Below are 20,663 nucleotides of genomic sequence, written 5' to 3'. Positions count from 1 at the left end.
GTTTGCACGTTACAAACTCTTATATTAACCACATTATGCCAATCTAGTATGGCTTCATTTAAAAATGTCTAGGGTCAGTGAAATAAAACCACAATGAAAAATGTTAGTTATCATTGCATATTACTATGTAAACATACCCCATTATTCTGATCTACACAAACAAAATAGCTTTTCCATCCAAATAGCAGCAAAATAACTTTCTTCATGTTCAACAAAGCTGTAAAGACTAACCGTTTTTGCTGGAGCTGCAAGATTTTCCATTTCTTCATGGGTCACCCAAACGTTGCCTGAAGGCTAGTGAGGAGGCCCAGAGGGAAGCAGTGGGATCCATGGGAGGGAAGCAGTGGTAAAGAAGAAACGCAGCACCACTGTAAGTTAATGGTACCACAGTAACACGACCATGCTTTTGCTTCTATAGCATGCACAAGAGACAGAATTGCTAGTTTCTCATAGCTGTCTTTTTCTTCTACTTCAAAAGATTAAATAGAAAGAGGCATGCTGTGAAGCTCACACGTGATAGACTTAAAATGATACTTCTGTAATTATTAATCAGGAAAAAGGCTTAATCAAAATTTGCATTTCAGTGGTATGCGGCTATTGGATCCACTTTTTGTAATCATGGAGAACTGAATAAATTTGATCTGTAGAAGAATATTTTTATTTTTTTCTTCAGTAAACAAAGGCACATGTATTTTGTTGTGTTATTACCTATATTTTGTTCACAAAGTTTTAATTCTTCAAAGTCCTTGGAAAGAGAAAACTGGTTGTAAATACAAAGCTGAAAGCGCTATCATAAACTGTTTGGAAACCAGTATCAGCTTTTCCCAAATGACCGCTTCCTTTTACAGTTCAGTAAATATGTTGTTTTCCTATATTCTTATAGAGAAAAAAGAAGAGAAATACTATTTTGGAGTTAATAATAGGTATTTTTCCACTAAATATTGTCAGAAGTCACAAAACCTTGGTTTCCTAGTTTTTTAGCAGTATCCTTCACTATTTTAGATGTAAAAGGAAATTTTCCCTCTAGCAGGCACTACTCTATTATGGAGTCTCATTTGCCTTCTAAATAAAACAACCCATGATGTTTGTTTTATACACTGAAGTATTAATACATACAATTTCTAGACCAAAGTCCACTTAGTAACATACAGATCACTGGGAACCACCTCCCATTAAATTCCACCGTTTTACTGGGAAATATTTATGAACATTTCAATGTTGTCCAAGCACATCAATTCTATAGTTAGAGTGGAATTTAATCTTATGTATTGCTTGTTACTTGTTTTGGAAGGGGTCTAGTTTCAAAGAATTGGAAGTAGCAAAGTTGATACCCCGACATAAGTCATCACCATAATTCTCTTTTGCCTTTTCTACCAACACATAGTACCATGTTGACTTATTTTCTATTATAAATAATGTAATTTAATATAATTTTAAAAATAACTACATATAAACTAAATTGATGAATATAATTTGACATAAGATAAATCTCATGTATAAGAGAGTTACTCATATATATAGTTGTGTAACAGAACAGAGTTGAGTATTCAATATTTATAATTATAATAAATCATATGGGCATAAAATCTCAAAGGCTAAGCATCATATATATGTAAAGAATTCTCATTCTCCTACCATTTTGGAATTTTGAGCATATATGAATTTTTTCCTAAAAGATAAAACCGTGCACATCTGTAAAATATACTGAGAATACAGCAGCCATCCATGTCATTAAATGCCCCTCCCTTCTATCCCTAGGTTCCAGGAATGGTGCTCATTATAAAGAGAAAGTTGTGTATGAATATATGAATCATTAAATCATTTGGCAGAAATTGCTTTTACTGAATTTTTGAGCCGTGTACTATGCTAAAAATAATTTTACAATCATCTGTCACATTCCCTTTACACCCAGTGACAACAGTGTTTTGCCTGAGTGGCTATACTGTTTAACGTGAGCTTCAGTGATGGTTACCTGAGAGGAAATTCATTTAAGCCAGATTGTTTTACAATGATTTCTAAGGATTCGACCTTGATTGTGAATCCAAACAATGAAGATCTCCCTCCTTCTATAAGAAACTTGACCAGTATTATTTCATACTAGAATACATACATGTATAATCTCTTTCACAGGTTAAAGTCTATATTTGCCAGTCTATCACCATATTCTGGGGTGAGTAGGACTCTGCAAGCTATGGCTTTATCTGTATCTTTACATGCAAAATGAGTATATACCCAGGGCAATTTTCTAAAATATGGTTGTGAAACTTTCTGAAGTTGTAAGTTAGCTGTTCACTTATGCTCTGCAGTTTTACTTCTGAGAAGCACTGCCTGCTCTAGAGTCTTGTAAAGTAATCCATAAAATGACTTCTAAACAACCCAATCAGTTAGGCATTAGTTGAGGTTTTAACAAGTTTATTTTATAAGCAAACCCATGTGTAGTAAGTCAATTATTCAGATTTATTTCTTTTTACTACCAGTTTAAAGGATAGAACTTTCAACAGGGTAAGTCATAAAAGGGTGCTTTAGAGCATGAGTGTTTCAGCAAAGAGCACATCCTAGAGAATAGCTAGAGTGGGACGCTTTGAGCAACCAAAGGACTCTGGTGCCTTGGGTCCAAGGATAAAGACAATGCAAAAATTAGCTTGGAAAAGCATAAAGGACAAGTATCATATAATTTGGTTGTGGTTTTCTGAGAGCCGCTGAAAATCATTTACATCAGTCCACGCTGCAACCCCCAGTATCTGAGCTGGAGAATGCAAACCAGTAGACTTTTTTTCTTCTTCTTCTTCTTTTTTTTTTTTTTTTTTGTGGCGAATACCATTTGAGTCTAGTAAATGATTTCTAAAATTTTAACTATCTGGAAATTTACCAAATTATAATCAAGAGGCTTGAGTTCTAGCAATGCCACTTCTCAGTAACTACCCGGGACATTTCCTAAACCTCTCTAAATTTTAGAATCTACATCCATTAAGTAGACTAAAACTGCATACTCATACTAGAAAAAATACAAATAATTTAAAATTATGATGTAATATATTCTGATACAGGGCTGGGACTAGGATGAGGTAGGTGAGGTGTCAAGGGGGCTACATTTAAAGAAGCATTCACTTTCAGGATCATGCAAGTGCAAGGCCGGTAGTGACAGTGAGTGCCTCATTCAGTTTTATTTGAGGTGCCTTGCTGGCCTCACCTTAGTCCAGATGGAGTAGAGTATTCAGATAGTATTATCAAATGAGATCTAGTAGGAAAATTCCTAAAGGATGTTGAGAATTAAAGCACTTAACTAATTAAATCATTTAGAACAGAATTATGATATAAAATTTAATATTAAAATGAGTTTAAGGGATAACTCATGAAAATTAATTGGAGGAAAATAATTCTCTTGCTGTCAGAAATACAAAATAAGTAAAGCAGCCAGACCTCAGAATAATCCTAAACTTTATCTAGCTAGAAGTAACTTCTGTTACTACATAAGTCATTTTGAAGAATTTTTTGTTTTATAATTGAATTACAAAGTAAATTAATTTGAAATTTACTTTTCACTTTCAAAATGGCCTAGATCCACATTTTTCCTTTATCTGAATTGATATTTCTCACCATAAGAAGAGAAATATTTCTCATTATAATAAGACTAGTTTTACACAATTATATTTCACCTTATTTACATTAAAGGTTGAGGCTTAGGAGGTTAGTAATAATGAAAAGTGGAACCAAAGTAGACTGGAAGAATGTTGCAAAGAAGAAGGAAAACTGGTAGAGTTCAAGAAGCAGGAGAGTACACTTGTTAGGAGCATAGACTATGGGGCAAAACAACCTGGGGTGTGACCTTAGACAAGTCATTTAACCTCTCTGTTCATCAGTTTTTCCCATTTGTAAAATAGATGTCAAAAAAGTACCTATCTCATAGCATTGTCCTGAGGCTCAAATGAGTTATTGCATGTAGAACACTTAGAACAGGGACTGACACTTAGTAAGTATTCCACTGATGTTGGCTGTTACTACAATTTCACTAGAATTTTCATTAAACAATCTCTACCCAAGTAAATCTTTAGTTTAATAAATGCTATTTTCCCCGTACATTGTGCTGAAGCCTATCTTATGCCTTACATGTCTGCTCAAATTTGCTGAATTCTATGTTTACTAAAGATCGCTTATATTTGTTCCCAAACCTGTCTACTTCCACTGCACTTTTTAAAAAATTACTCAATTTAAATAAATATTACATACAGCCAAAATTAAATAAACTTGGCTCATGTATGAACACTAAGTTGAATTATTTGGAAAGACCAGATAAAGGTAAATCTTAAAACACATTGTCAGTGAGATACAGCTTCAGCAAAGTCTGGGGAAGAATTTGTAAATTTCCGGGAGGATTCTGCACTCACATAGCTTTTCAAGTATCTTCAAGTTATCACTTTAAAAAGAAACTCAAATTTTAAAAATTGAAGATGTTTAATGGATGAAGTTATCAAATAAACATAATGTGAAACTCCAGGCATTGGAATTATACTCAAAGAAAAGTCCTAGGGTTTTATCTAAATTTGCAAATGCCTGAACATTTACATATTTTTACTTAAGATAAAATATTTAAAGTATTTATCTATTCTTTATGACACACCTCTTTAACCAAATATTTCAATTATCTGATAGATATCTCCATCTCTATTCTATTTTGTAAGAGGCCTTCTACAGTAACTGTAGCTTAGGAAGAGGAAACAGAAAGCTGGAAGATTAGGGCTGGCCCAAAGATATAATAAATGTAAATAATATAATAATAATAAATGTAAACATTAGAATTTTCTAATGTTAGCCCATTTCGTCTAGACAGAAAAGGAGGGAGAGTTCTGTTCAGTTTAAAAAGAAAAAATCTAAGTATCTTGTTTTTTCCTCTTAGAACTTGAATGAATGAACAAGATACATCTTTCTTAGAAACCAAACCCAAACCTAAACACACGGAAAATCTTGTAGGATCAGAACTATGTGCCGTGTTCTAGAAGACATGATAACATTTCTTAAAAAAAACGAACAAACAAAAAACCAAACCAACTCCTTTTGAATTTTCTAAGTATGATTCCTAGTATATAATTTTAGGTGATGACTTTAAAATGTTTTCAGCTTCACTTTATGCAGTGGATTAATTCCTAGAAATTCACATGTAGTTTTTTTGCAAAGCAAATCATATTTGAACTATATTAGAAACAAGTAAATACTTCCATGTAGATGAAATAAAAGAAATAAAAAGCACTCAGTAGATTATTTTTAAAGCAAATAGAGACAACTTATCTCTTATGAAACTTGCATCAATATTTAGCAAAGGGCATATGTCTTCTGTGAATAAAGAGCTTTTACACATTAGTAAAAAAATGAATATTCCTATAATCCTATAGAAAAATGAAAAAGGTTATGAATAGGTAATTTATTTAAATGCTAAAATAAATAAGCATATGAAAAAATTTAACTTTACTAGTAATTTTTAAAATGTAAATTTAAGCAATGTAATCATTAACATTGACAAAGAAAAAAGGACTATACAATACAATTTGACAATTAAGGTTCAAAAGTAATAAGAATATAAATGCCCTGTATACAAATATTGCTATGGAAATGACTACAGTTCAGTTAATGCAATAATATAACTACTTGCTTAGCCACTATGGTATTAGAAATACAAAGAAAATTGTTAAGTAAGCAAAATGTCCAATATTAGGGACTTGGTTAAATAAATTACAGCATTTCCATTAAGGAGCTATGCTGCAATTAAAAATATTACAATTGCATACTTAATAAAATGGGGGAAATATTCATGCTATATTACTAAGCTTTAAAAGTACAAAATAAAATATTATGTGAAAATAATTCAATTTTATAAAATGAGAAAGAAAATAGAATGAAAAGGTCTCTATCAAAAAGTTAATAGTGAAAGTATTAATAATTTTAATAATTAATTAACAATATATTACCTGTCTTTCAAATGTTAATTCCTCTTTGAAGCCTTATTCAACGAGAAGTGATTTCTCCTTCCTTTGAATTCCACGGCACTCTGCTTCTATCTCACATTAAGGAATTAAACTATGTCATCTTCTACTAAACCTGCTGGTGAACATATCTTCCTTTTCTTAGTTTGATTGCCCTCTCTGTAATCAGGGCATACATATCTCATCTCCTCTATAATGGTGAGTAGAGTGACTTGTACGATCATTATTTTAAGATGCATATTTACTGACTATTTACAATTTGCCAGGCACTGAGTTAAGGCCTGGGGACTATGGAAAACCTGATAATATACTTGCTTGGCCTAGTGTGGGATGAATCAAGAAGAGAAAATTATAAAATAGCTTTTATAAGTATACAGAGTAGTAACTCAGGAAGGGAAGAAAACCCAGACTTTGGGGCTTAGTGAAAACTCTTTAGAGTAAGAACATTCAGGAATCATTAGATGAAGGATGAGTTGGAGAAGAATGGTGATCTTGGTCAAATGGTGATTGGTCAAATGGTGATTTGACCTTGTATTTCTAGCATTGGAATCTAGTGCACTGGGAAGGAATACAAGAATATATGTAATAAAAATGGGGGGCTTCCCTGGTGGCGCAGTGGTTGAGAGTCTGCCTGCCGATGCAGGGGACATGGGTTTGTGCCCCGGTCCGGGAAGATCCCACATGCCGCGGAGCGGCTGGGCCCGCGAGCCATGGCCGCTGAGCCTGGGCGTCCGGAGCCTGTGCTCCGCAACGGGAGAGGCCACAACAATGAGAGGCCCGCGTACCGCAAAAAAAAAAAAAAAAATGAAGCAAATTTCTCTAATTTATGGTCTGTGTTTAAGACCATGTGTAAAAATTTATACTGAAGTTAGCTTTGTGCCTGAAAACTGAAATAAAGTAATATCACTTTTCTATCTTTTGCCCACTATTCAAACTTACCTCATTCTTCCATATTTTACTATTTTGCATGAAAAATCCATTTAACAACAGAAATCATATCCTTTATCAGCAAAAGATATAATTTGGGAAAGGACTAAAGAAAGAATGAATATTATTTGGGAGTTTTTCCTCTGTGTTTGAATTTGTCATCTGGCATGCCTTTTTTAGATATTTTGTTCTTTCCTAATATTAAGATAGGGATGAAATTATGAGAGAAATAGGGATTTATAAATAAAAGGCAAACAGGTTTTGAAGGAAGATAATCCACTTGGTATTTATAAAACATTAAATACTAAGGTACTTTCATAATTATGAAAACTGCTTAAGAAGTAGTGAGTCTAGCATTACATCTTCAAAAAGTACTAATGCCCTATTGCTCATCTCCTGAGATGCTGGATTACATTAAAAAGAAAAATTGTGAAAAAGAGTAAACTCTTGGTCTTGTTGCTTGGGAGAAAAATCTAAACTTTAGTCTAGAGGCTAGCTCAAAAGTCTATCTTGGTTGCAGGTTTCAAGTCTGATAGGAATCACAGCTCCTCAGTTGAAAACCTATTAAAAGTAGCAGCAAGGTTAATGGAGAGCAAGCTAAATCTCCTCAGAATAATTCATGCTGACATTGAAATGTGTGCTGCCACAATTTTGCTCTGTGGACTTGGAGATGCTGCTATTCACCCAGCACTGGGAGAGGGAAGGAGCACAAATGGACTCACAGTTCTGGATGTTGGAGGAGCTGAAGGACTGGTTAGGGAAACCATCTCCTGGATTGCTAATCGGAGCTTTAAGCGATGCAGAGGATTGCTGATTCCAATTTCTCTCTGGATCTCAGTGTCTGATAAAGCAGACATAATGGCACCGCTCTTCACATTGGCTCGGCAGGCTGCCACATACCAAGCAGGCATTCCCAACCAGAGCTGTTGGATAGGCAAAAATACATACCCAGGTTATAATAATAGTTAACCATTAACAATGTCTATGCGCTAGACATTATTTTAAGTATCTTACTTGTATGAACTCATTTATTACCACACCCCATGAAAGAGATGCTATTATTTTTTTCCCCAGAAGAGACAGATGCACAAAGACATTAAATAATTTATTCAAAAAAACCAGTTAGGCAGTAATGGAAACAAAGATTGGAAATGTAGACTTCAGGGTCTGCAATTTAACAACTAATTTATATTATTAGGGATACATATAATGGCTGCACCTCACCAAATCTCCTCTTGAGTTTAAGGACAAGAACAGCTACAAGCTGCGTTTGGTAAAGGCTCAATTAACATTCGTTTAATAAACGACTTCAGTTTATAACTCTCCTTTGGAATTCTGAGTGCCTTTGATCAAAGGCTTTAATGTCGCTAATCCACATTTCCAATCTATCTACCTATAGGTGTATGAACTCAATTAGATGCTAAATATGAAAATACTTTCTGGAGAATGAAATGCTAGGCTAATGGAAGAGGCTAACATTATAAACATCTGGAAAACATTAGCTAAAGAGAGTTACAAAATGAACATTGCTTTGGAAATTAGGGATTGTGATTCTTCAGCTTTGCTGTGAGGCTCTGGAAAGACAATTGAATCGGTAGTGCAGTGAGCACAGCATAACGCCTGGCATATTATCTGCAGCACAGGGTGAACGCACTGTGTTGTAGCATCTGAATTACATACACTTAAATAAGGAATATTCTTTCCAATCCTCCCCACCCCTCCTCCATCATTAGCTATGAGTAAGAAACAGGCACATGCAAATGAGCAGTTTAAATCTTGGTTTTAAACAGCCAAAATACTGATTTTTTTGTTGTTGTTGTTGATTTTATTTGTTGACATGAACAGATTGAGTAAAAGGAGAGAGGATGAGAGTGAGAAAAAGTGAGAGAGTAAGAGAAGAAAACCTATAAATCAGCAGTATACAATGCCAAGAGCTCTGGATCAAGAATCAGAAGGCTTGGGCTCTAATTCCTTCCTTGTCATTGGCAAGTCAAGTAAGTCCTCTAAACCTCAGCCTTATTTTCCCCATTTGTAAAATGGAAGGGATTCGGCTTTATTATTTCTAAGGCTTGGTGTTACGCAGCTTCTAACATGGCTCCCGATGATCTCACTTCCTGACATTCCTGCCCTTGTATCGTCCTCTTCCTCTGAGTTTGGGCTGGACCTGGTGACTTATTGTAATGAAAAGACTATGATAAAAGTGATGGGATCTGACTTTCCAGATTAGGTTATGAAAAGACTGTGGCTTCATTCCTGCCAGTCCTCTCCCCCTCTGTCTTCTCCGAGCTCTCGCTCTGGGGAAAGCCAGCTGCAGGGCTGTGAGTTGTCCTTTGAGATGCCCACATGGAAAGGAACAGATGTCTCTGGCCAACAGCTAGCAAGGAACTGAGTCAGCTTGGAATTGGATTTCCCCAAGTCAAGCCTTGAGATGACTGCTGTCCTGGCTGACACCTTGCTTGCAGCCTTGTGAGAGACTTTGAACAGAGGCGGTAGCTAAACCATGTCCAGATTCCTGACCTACAGAAGCCAGGAGGAAAATAAATGCTAAGTGTTGGGATAATTTGTTACATGATAATAGGTAACACTGATTTTTTTTAATTAAAAAATTCTGCCATATTAAAGGGTTGCTTGCCTCTGTAGAGGAAACACAAAAAGTCAAACCTTTCAGTCAATGTGGCCTGACTGAGATAAGAGAAGGAGAGAGGGGATATAGGTACAGTGCATGACTGAATATAGTATCTCCTACAGGTCAGGCAAAGGAATTGACCTTGCCTTGACACACATGATTAGCTATGACAGAAGATGGGAATTGACTTCATAGTTTGTAAACTCAAGTTGTTCAAAATAACTAAACATCTAAATATACCTTCACTGGACCCTGAAGATTGTCACCTCTTTTCATCTCCTCTATGCTAAGATATTTGGATTTCCACACTGGTTAACATTACCCAAATGCTTGCCAATGCATGGTTACCAAGGTCAGCCCTGATTAGACTTTTACAAAGTTTTTGATGTCGATAAATGGTGTGTGAAGCATCAGACTTACTTGTTCACATCACTCTTAGTGGGCTGGGCACTGAAGGAGATACTAAAGGAGGTGAAAGTTAAGAGCTCTCATTCATTGGACCACCCACCTCATTCATCTTGTTTATTCCATTGTATAATTTCACTTATTATGCAACACTGGTTTCCTTGTTGTTCCCTGGAAACAGCCCAGGCCTTTTTCTGCCTCAGGACCTTTGCATCTGCTGCTCCCTCTATTTGAATGCTTGTCCCCTCTATCTTCACATGCCTTACTCCCTCACATACTTTAAATCTTTACTCAAATGTCTCCTTCCCTCTGAATGTCTCTTCCCCTCCTTCCCAGAACAGCAAGCAGACATTCTTTATCCCCATTCCTTGCCTTATTTTTTTTCCATGGCACTTAGCTTCTAACATACAGTGTCATTTACTCCTCAATCTGTCATCGCGTGAAAGAAAATAAGCTCAAGGAGGACCAATGTTTCATATACATACTCTGTTCAGAGGTGCATTCGAAGCATCTAGAACAAAGTCAGGCGCCAAAGAGGTGCTCTGTAAATAGTTGTGAAGTCACTGTATAAAGTCATTTTATAAAGTCACTTTACGGAGCACATTATGGGCAATTTCTGCATGCTCAGGATAGTTCTAATTAGCACAAACTTCACTGCTTGTCATTTCCTAGCCCCTTAATGTCAGTAAATGTTTTTTTTTTTTTTAATATATAAAGGATTTGTTCATCACTTGCCAAAACAGCAGTTAACTCTCTGTCAAACTGCAGCTCATTTTACTGGAGTGAAACTGAACAAAGAATTGCTCTCAGTTTTGAGGTGGGCTTTCTTAAGCATTTTGTCTTATAATTGACTTTTAAAATATAGTAAGTTGAAAGCAATATTTGGAAGAAGAAGCTCTGATCACTAATAAGCTAAAAATTCCCTGACTGATATAAAAGAATAAAATAAAGCAAGACACAGCCTTCTTTCACTTAGCCCAGGAAAAAAAATGCAGCATGTTTTTATATTTATCTGTATATTATTATTTTTTAAACTCAAGTGAGTTTTGATTGTTCCTTATTGATTAATTCATTAGCTCTGGATGTGATATGATAATGAAGGTGGACAATTTTATAATCCTGAACCTTTTAAAACAATTTTTTTTTTTTTTTTTTTTTTAAACAATGGGTTTTAATTGCCTCTGCCAAGCAAGAAAAGTTCATACAGTCAGTCCCTTGGTACCCTCAGGAAATTGGCTCCAGGACACCCCATACCAAAATCCGCAGATGCTCAAGTCCCTTACTGTTGGGCCTTGGTATACACAGGCTCATCATCCTCGGATTCTGTCTCGGATTGAACGTGTTTGGTTGAATCCACAATGGGGAACCCATAGATAGGGAGGGCTGACTGTATTCTTCTTTGCCTTGACATCAGCATATCCTAGCAGCTACCAACAGCCCACACTAGAGAACTGAATGGAAGGGGCAGTGAAAACTATTGATAAATGGTATGAAGGGGCCACTCGTGCTCAAATATGTATTTCGTTCGCTGTCCTGGTCTGCTCCTGCTGCCTCCAAGCTGATCAAGTATTAACTCACTTTTCCAGACCCTTGTGTTATGCAGGAAATGCTGAATGCAGTTTTTGTTTCATTAAAACATTCAGTCTAGACACAGAAGGGAATAAGGGAATGCATCTTCTTCTGCATAACTCCAAATGTCTAAATCTAGCTGGCACCTAGTCTTAAAGAACTAGGTTCAGGAATTATACTACAAGCAAAGGAATGGCAGCAATATCTTGGATAAGACAGAAGTGTTAAATATATGGAGATGCCTCTTCTCTGTTAACCTGCTGATGAGGAAGGGCTCTGGACTGATGTACTGGGACAGGTGTTTTCTTGCAACAACAGAAGTATCACTCAAAAACCGTTTCCTGATTTACTCTAGATATGAAGAAGATAGAATTTACCAAAACTTTCTTTTATCTCACAGCCTGCTTCCTTCTGCCACAATCTCAAGAAAACATCAGAGTAAAACCACAAGAATGCCCACGGGTCCCTAGATAAAGCAAATATTCTCTTTATAAGTTATTCAAGACTATTGGAAAACTAGGATGTCAGGAACCGGTCTTTACTTGTCTCTAAAAATACTATCAAGTTAGCAGTGATTGGATTAAGAGCCTTCTGGTTTAACTCTCTTACCTCTAACCACGCGACTACAGTGGGCCCATCCCACTGCGCAAAAGGTAATCCCTTTCTCCGAGCTTCTTCTAGAAGTTCATGCCTGAAGTATACAGCAAAGATTATTAGTCAGGTAATATGGGAAAAGACGGCAGTGATTATTTTTAATGACAATATTTTTTAAAAACCCAATAATCCCTTATAAGTTTTTTATGAGTTAACACAGAAATAACAGAAATCCTTCTTCCTTTGAATAATACATGCAAATCATCCATTGATTTTATTAGAAATGAAACACTGACATCTAAAAATAATTTTCCCCAACACTTATTCACTAAAATTCAAACATTAAATGTTAATGGACTAAGAAGCTGAATTTTATTATCAGCAAATATCATATTCCCTAAACAAGAAACTGGCCCACATATGCGTATTCTGGCATGCACTACAGGATCTAAATGAGGCTTCTTCCATCTGTCTTGCCCGTTTCCCTTATTATTTCAGTAGTAGATAAATGCCTGTTTATAGAGGCAGAAGATCAAGTTGGTCATTTTAGCCCCACTCAAGTGATATGCTTGATTTTAGTATGCTCTCTGGGTCCAGGTGGCTATCTTAGGAGTTAGCTTTTCGTATAGACTACAAAATTACTTCTCATTTGAAGAGAACTCCGAGGTAAATTGACTTCCATCACTACAAAGCAATGTAAGGTGTAAAATTCAATAGTACACTTATTTGCATTTATAATCACTACTGGTTTTAATGAAAGCAAAACATCTCAATGAAAACAAATGGTTGTTTCTGGTAACAAAAAGTTGTAAAGAACCTTGACAAATGCATCTTTAATCACTATTTCTACTACTGACCCTTGACATCCATCTACAAAACCAATTTCAAATCACTCGTGATTGAAATAGCAAGTTTCTGTTTTCTTTGAAACTCAAATTGATATACACCTGGCCAGGACTAGATTGGAAAATATATTCTCTATTCCTTAGATGCATTGATCCTACACACACATTTTTACACATATTGCTTTATGTTGACTGTGTGTCTTTCATGCTTAGGAACTCTAAAATGAAGCATTTAATTATTTCCTACTACCAACTGATTAATTGTTTATTGTGGTGGACTATAATATGTTAAAATATATGATAAAAATGTCTTTTAACACAAAAGCTTTCCGTGTCTGTGATGGATGCTACCAAAAAAATGCAGTGTGACAAAGAAACAGGGAGGCAAAACAAAAATTAGTTACAGTAGATGAAGAGACACATAAATCAACTGCTCTTTCATTTCATGGGATAGCAAAGAAGCACGTGTAAGCTATTCAGCACCTGGGAAATGGAACAGCAACACTGGTGCCATGAATCCAAGGTGAAACTAGAGGGACTCCCTCAGCTGGCTTGCTCTACCCTCACCCATTCCCTCAGGCTTCTCAGTGACATTCCTTCATTGAATACCAGATTTGAATAGCATAGTCTCACTGTGACAGATATATTGACAGAAATGGGTTGAAGGGTTAAACAACCAACCATCAGGTACTTATCGAGCACCTATTGTGAGCTGAGACCTGTGGAAATACAGACATGCACCCAGTTTTCCAGGAGATCCCTGGTTACGTAGAAAAGGCAAACACATGAAATTGTTTAAAAACATAGTACAATGCACAATTAGATGCCAAAACTCAGTGAGGCATATTCTGAGGGTGAGAGTTTTGGAGAAGGGGTTAGTAGCAATGGAAATGATCAGTGAAGGCTTTACAGCAACTGAACTGACTTCAAAGGGCTGGTGGGAAGGAGTTACAGATGATGTTCCAATCTGGATGAGCAGTAATGGTGGGTGGGCAGAGGCAGGACTGAACACAGAATACGTGCAAGAAAATTTAGAGTAGGCTTCCACAGAGCCAAGAGCATTATTGAGAGTTGTAATATTATATCCATTAGGGAAAAAAATACTTCCAGTTATGTGACAGGTGAGTGGCATTAAAGGGGAAGAAACAAGTATACATTTACAACTGGTTTTTGCTACATTTAGCAAAAAAGCAAGTCAATATGCACTCAACACCTAGGAAGCACATAACATTTTCACAAGTGAATTACATGAACTGTACATACGCCATTTTTGAAAACTAGAACATTTTAATTCTGACTAGTTCCTTAATAAAAAAATACACCACACGAGCTGGAGTGATCCTATTAAAAGTTAAATTGGATAATGTAACTTCTCTGCTCATAACTTTCCAGTTACTACCTGTCTCACTGAGAATAAAAGCTCATGCAGCTGATAGGATCCACCCTACCCTCTTCATCTTTCTGACTCAATTCCCATCTCACTCCACAACACTGGTTTCCTTGTTGCTCTCTGGAAACAGCCCAGGCCTTTTTCTGCCTCAGGACCTTTGCATCTGCTGCTCCCTCTATTTGAATGCTTGTCCCCTCTATCTTCACATGCCTTACTCCCTCACATACTTTAAATCTTTATTCAAATGTCTCCTTCCCTCTGAATATCTCTTCTCCTCCTTCCCAGAACAGCAAACAGACATTCTTTATCCCCATTCCTTGCCTTATTTTTTTCTCATGGCACTTAGCTTCTAACATACAGTGTCATTCACTCCTCAATCTGTCATCGCATGAAAGAAAATAAGCTCAAGGAGGACCAATGTTTCATATACATATTCTGTTCAGAAGTGTATTTGAAGCATCTAGAACAAAGTCAGGCACCAAAGAGGTGCTCTGTAAATAGTTGTGAATGTTGAACATGTCAGCCAGTATTTACATTTAGCTGTTTCTTGTTTCAGCAACTTGCATCCCATAATGTACTTTTTAGTCCATTTTTTTAGCCACTTTGTCAGCATAGCACCCATTCCACACGATTCTAAGAGTCTGATCTGGTTTGCGACGCCTGATAGGAATCTGGTTGAGGTAATCCAGTGTGTTCAAATAATCCTATTCTCTTTTTGAACAGAAATTTATCATACAATTGTTTGAGAAGTCACTGGACGATGTAAACCTTGGAAAAGTTTTCCTTTTCTTTGCTTTGTTTATTGTGTTTAAATCACAAACTCTCATAGCACAATAACTTTAGTAAGAGTTTGCAAAGATAATGAAATAAGGGGGCTCAAGTCCAGTGGATTTTGCCCTTTGGTCCTCAGCTGGCAGGGCTAAATCCCAAGTAGAGGCCTTTGAAATGACACACTTGAAACTGTGAGAAACAGGCCAGATTGGAGTGGATGGCTGGATTTTACTCTAGGACTGTGTGCTACATGATGTTAACTCCAGACCTGCTTTTCCTTAACCCAAGGGCAGTTTTTATTATGTAAAGAAATGCACTGAAATTCTCAAAGCAATATTACATTTAATTCTTCTCTATTATAAAAAAGTCTGCATTATACAGAATTTATTAGAGACATATATCTGGGCATATTGGCTTGAGAGAGAGGCACTGTTAGAAAAATAAAGCAATATGGGTAATGCTCTAATTGTTGGAAATCACTGAGTTTAATACATGATGATTTCATAACATTATTAAGGGCATGTATAGCATTAATTTCATGGGGCCATTGTTGTCATTAGATATTTTGAAGTCACTGTCAGAAAAATATTAGAAATACTAAATATAAAGCTGATTTGGCCCAAACAGGCATTTTGTATATACTGGTGTTCTCTGTTCGTCCAGTGCATGTGTAGAAATGTATGCATTCTCTCTGTACCCCAGATTCAACCTTTTCAAAGGTTCAGTAACAGTTCTTCCAGAGCGATGTCATGATCACATGCTCCAGTACACATCTGCATCTGAAATTACTGTCTTTCTATTCAGGCCTAAAGAAACATTTTTGCCTCCCTTCCTTCCTTCCTTCTTTCCCTCCATCCTTCCTTCATCCCTTCTTTCCTTCTTTCTTCCCTCCCTTCTTTCCTTCCCTCCCTTCTTTCCTTTCTCCCTCCCTTCTTCCCTCCCTCCCTCCTCTCTTTCCTTCCTTCCTTTTAGACAATCTAATATTTAACCATCCTTTCCCCTCAAATCACTTATACATTACTATAGTTATGGGCATCCATTTTTGTTTTAAGTTTTAGACCAGATTCAGTAGCACTTCCTTCTAGAGGAAGTTTCAGGTACAGGATTGTCATTTCCTGTGTGGAAACAAAAAAAGAAAAGCACTAATTGTAAGGGAAGGTCATTTTGAATCAGAAAAACTTCTGAGTCACTGAGCATTTTCAGGGAACACGTTCTTGTCTGCAATAAAGAATACCATTAGATTCCCTCCAAAGGCCTCAGACTCTCTTGATAAGGTGTCAGTGCGTTACTGTAAATGGAATGTGACACATTAAGAAGGCCCAGTGCTTGGGGAATGCTCAGGTGTGTGAGTAATTGGCAAGTTCATACAGAAACGTGCAGAGGGCAGCCTGCACTTACCTGTGCCTGATCTGAAGACAGGAACAAAGTGTGGGCACCCTAGTAATGTCTAGACCCAAGGATTTCTAAATAAAGGATTGAGAATGTCTAAAAATGTAAAGAAATCGAGGGTATTTTCCAGGCTTGTAGCTCCTAAATACTAATCCAGACTAATTTAAGCAAGTATGATTTTGCTTAAATGATTCCATCCAAATAGAAATGTCTGGCTCCTCGTTTTCAGGTTTTATGTCTTTCTCCAATTATTCCAGTTTTGACCTCATAGGTGGAGTATGCTTACATTTCTAAGCTCTGTTTCCTTCACACTAAACAATATCCACACACCTTCCTGTCTTGTCTCCCCACTCACTTTATCTTGATTTTCAAGACACAACAAAAATAACTTCCTCTCAGAAGCCATCCTACCCTGGACCCGGGGGCAATATTTACTACTTATTTTTATAGGCCCCTTAGTACTAAACAATTTTCCCTAGAATATCTTTAACATTTTATTGAGTCAGAGATTTTAGCCAGTTTCATTTTTTGTTTTGAGGACAAAGAACAGATACATGGTAGGTCTACAAAAATCTAGTGACTGACTGCCAAACCTAGTCCGGGGGCATACAAAGTCCCTGTTCTTGTACCCTTACAGTTTGGGTGAACAACTTGTAAATCAACAAATTCAATAAGATGATAAAACTCTGAGAAATGAAATTCATTAGTTACTCAAAAATTCATAAACTATGGGGGCAGGAAAGTCTCCTCTTCCATATTTTTCCAGTATGGATGGTTCATTGCTGTCAGTGAAAAGAGACTTTATTCTCAGACCACTTAGCCTAGGATGCTATTTTGGGACTGCCAATTTGCAACATGACTGTCTAAATACCATAGGGTACCATTTCCTTTGTCACTCAGACTGGCCATTTCAGTCACCCTCCATTTAATGCCTGTCAATTTCCCATTCATACTTTGCATTTTATCTTCTTTCACTTTCTCTTTTCACTGCCATTATTCTTTTTTCTGTCTTTTAACTGGCCCCACTCTCCAAGCTTCTTGCCCTTGCAATTCACTGCCATGAAAAAAATCTGCTGTCATGGCAAAGTAGGTAATACAGTGGGCTCTGAAGTGGGAATGCTTGGGCTGGATTCCTGGTGCCCTCCCTTCTTAGCTGTGCATCCAAAGACAAGTCACTTTAACTTTTTGTGCCTCAGTTTCCTCATCTGTAAAATGAAGTTGATAACAGTACCTACCTCAGAGGGTTGGTATGAGAGTTGAATAAGAAAATATATGTAATGTGATGACGACAACAGTGACTTGTACAAAGGAAACAGCCAATACGTGAGCTATTTATCATTGCACTATCCTCTGAAAACCCTTCAATGGTTCCTCGAATGCCTAAAGCATAATCCTTAACCTGGATTACAAAGACTGAAATCGGTTTAGTCTTGATTTTCCTTTCTAATCATCTTTCCTTATTTTTCACTAGAACTGAAAATCTACTTTGGCAAATAATATGAATAATTCCATCTTTGCAAGTACCATTTTCCAGAGTTGGTATGGTCTTTCTCTTCTTCCTCCACTATCAAAATCTTACTGTTTGCCTAAATCATGAAACTTCCTTTTATTTTTGATCATCCCAGATCCCACAATGACTTTTTTATCTTTCAAAATCTGGAAACTCATAGTGTCAGCATTGCTCGTAAAGACTGTTGATGAGCAGCACATACATGGGCCTCGTCTCCCACCCAAGACTAAAGTCCTGGAGATGAGAGTTTGCTCTTCTACTGTACCATGCATTTTTCTTTGCAGGATCTAGCCAAGAATATCTTTTGCAAGATTGCTATTTTGTAATCCATGAACTCTCAGTGTTGACAACCATCCAGGATCCTTGATCCAAGGGCAGCTTTTAAGTATTCTATGTCCTTGTTAATATCCAACTACTTATTACATCTTAAAAAGAAGTAAGAATTTTGCTTACCTGTTACACAGATTGGCTGCAGGAAGAAATAAAAGTGCCCTCTCTAACATTAAATATGACATTTTGTAAATTGATCAACTATTACCAAAGCTTTTGTTCAAATTCTCATTTGTAGAGCATGGAAATGAACGCCCAGAGTCTGCCTCTCCTTTGGTATTCCCTAACTCTCATCCTTGTTCCAACTTCCAGAAAGACCTTTCTAAACACAAATATTTTTGTAAGAGTTGCCTGCTTAAAAATCTCCCCCTTGAGGTTTTTAAGCAGGCAACTGAAAATATAGGTCAAATATCTTAGTTCAACTAAAAAGACCCTTGGTAATCTGGCCCTTGGCTATGTCCCAGCTTCTTCTGCTCAAGCAATACTGAAATACTTGCCATTTTCCAAATACCTCATTCTGTTTTACCCTCTATGACTTTGTATATGCCTTTTTCTTCTGCCTAGAGCATCCTTCTTCGCATCATAATTGTGACAAACTCACACTTATCTTTCTGACAAAATTTATGCTTTATCCTTCCTGTTAAGATGCCAAGACCTTTCACAGGGAGAATTAATTTTCTCTTCTACAAAAATATTATAACTTGTATATACTCTAGTTATTGCACTTACTATACTTCTCATTTAAAATTGTATTTAAATAAGTTGTATTATAATTGAATACAGTGAGTACTATAATAGAACTTTATCTAATGTGCTCTCTTATTCATATGAACCACCTCATATCTTTCTAAGATATAATATCATGGTTTGAAAGACCAAAGTTTCTATATGCAGGCAAATTAGGGTTGAGATCTCAGATAATAACAGCTGACATGCATATATCACTTACTACGTGTGAAGCACTATCCTCAGTGCTTTATGTGTGTAAGTCATTTAATCTTCACAACAATTCAATAAGATACATATTGATACACATTTGCAGATGAGGACACTGAAGAAAAGAGGCCGCTTGGAGCACAGAGTTGGTGAGTGCAGAGCCAGAATCTGAGTGCCAGCCACCTGGTCACACAGTCAGCCTCTTAACACCCCACACTATCCTTTAGCTAATTAACCTCTCTGAACTTTTCATAACCGTAAAAGGAAGAGAGTAACAACCACCTCTTTGTTAGAATTAAAGACAATGATAGTTTTCCACCTTTATTTCTCTCCTTTTTTTACATTCATATTTAGGCATACATTTATGTGACTTCCTGGCTAACATAGAGAGTCTTTTCCCCCTCACTATCACACATTTCAGTCCTCAACCCTATAAGAGAAAAAAAGAGCTATGACTTTTCTTTTCTTGCTGTTCCCTACTACAAACAGGCTCTGAATCTTGGCCAGAGGAAGGAGGTTACCCCCATTTATACAATCAGGATGGAAAAGCTGAATTTGTTTCAGTTCAGTTAATTTTGTATTATTGTAATACAAAGTAATTCTCTGGTTGAATAATTTATCTTTAGGGCTTATTTACTTACTGAGGCACACAACAAGTACTTACTTATTGATACAACCGGGAGAAATAAGTATGTGGCTCGATAAGAACCAAGAATGAAATATAAGTCAGAATAATTTGACAATTGAATCTACTTCTTAAAAGTGTAGCACAGAGAATAAATCTTCCCTACATAATATAACAGTAAATTTACATAGACTTCACACCATTATTAATTATAAAATGTATCTTGTTCCAGTAAACTTCAACAGTCAAGAGGGTAAATAGAACATGATCTCCTCAAATTTCAACCAATGAGCTATAATCTCATCATTCAGAAATCTATATCTGTTGATCAATTCCATGAAAATTAAAATTACATATTTGAGAAACTGCTTGAAATTCTGGTCAGCAAATATGAAGGAAATATGGTGCCACTTCAAATTTTTTAAATTCTGTAAGCTGAAAATGTATATATTAATTAACATAATTATCCTAAACAGAAATATATTACAAATCCCAATCAGCTGCTTCAGACATTGATTACCTAAGTAAACACAGTTAGCTCCATAAAATTAAGAGTTTCAAATCTGACATTAACAAGGTTGACTTGATTTTGAAAGCACCGCATGCTGCGATTTTGTATGTGTGTAAGTGCAAGTGTGTGTTTGTGTATCATGTTATGGCACATTTTCACATGTAGTGCATATAAAAGTCCATTATACATTTAAGTAGTGTTTTATTTAGGTTCTCAGAATACATGCTAGGTTGCTTGAAATTATTTAATTACATAAAACC

At 36.2% G+C, this 20,663-nt stretch overlaps 1 protein-coding gene across 8 annotated transcripts in view; it reads right to left on the bottom strand.

Moving 5' to 3' along the window:
* PPFIA2 (PTPRF interacting protein alpha 2) overlaps positions 1-20,663 on the bottom strand; it is a 473,000-nt gene that overhangs the window by 25,053 nt on the left and 427,284 nt on the right. For 5 of the 8 annotated variants that reach the window (XM_065886832.1, XM_065886829.1, XM_065886826.1 and 2 more), the window contains 3 exons: positions 12,112-12,193; positions 7,625-7,825; positions 232-294 (listed from right to left, as the gene is read on the bottom strand). In XM_065886832.1, coding sequence (XP_065742904.1) covers positions 232-294; positions 7,625-7,825; positions 12,112-12,193 — 346 coding nt within the window. The remainder of the gene's footprint in view (positions 1-231; positions 295-7,624; positions 7,826-12,111; positions 12,194-20,663) is intronic. The other 3 variants (XM_065886828.1, XM_065886830.1, XM_065886833.1) reach the window with 1 other exon arrangement.

The sequence above is a fragment of the Phocoena phocoena genome, chromosome 11, assembly GCF_963924675.1.
Source record: "Phocoena phocoena chromosome 11, mPhoPho1.1, whole genome shotgun sequence".
NCBI classification, from domain to species: Eukaryota; Metazoa; Chordata; class Mammalia; order Artiodactyla; family Phocoenidae; genus Phocoena; species Phocoena phocoena.
The sequence above is the reverse complement of the archived record's forward strand: the minus strand, read 5'-3'. Positions and strand labels throughout refer to the sequence as shown.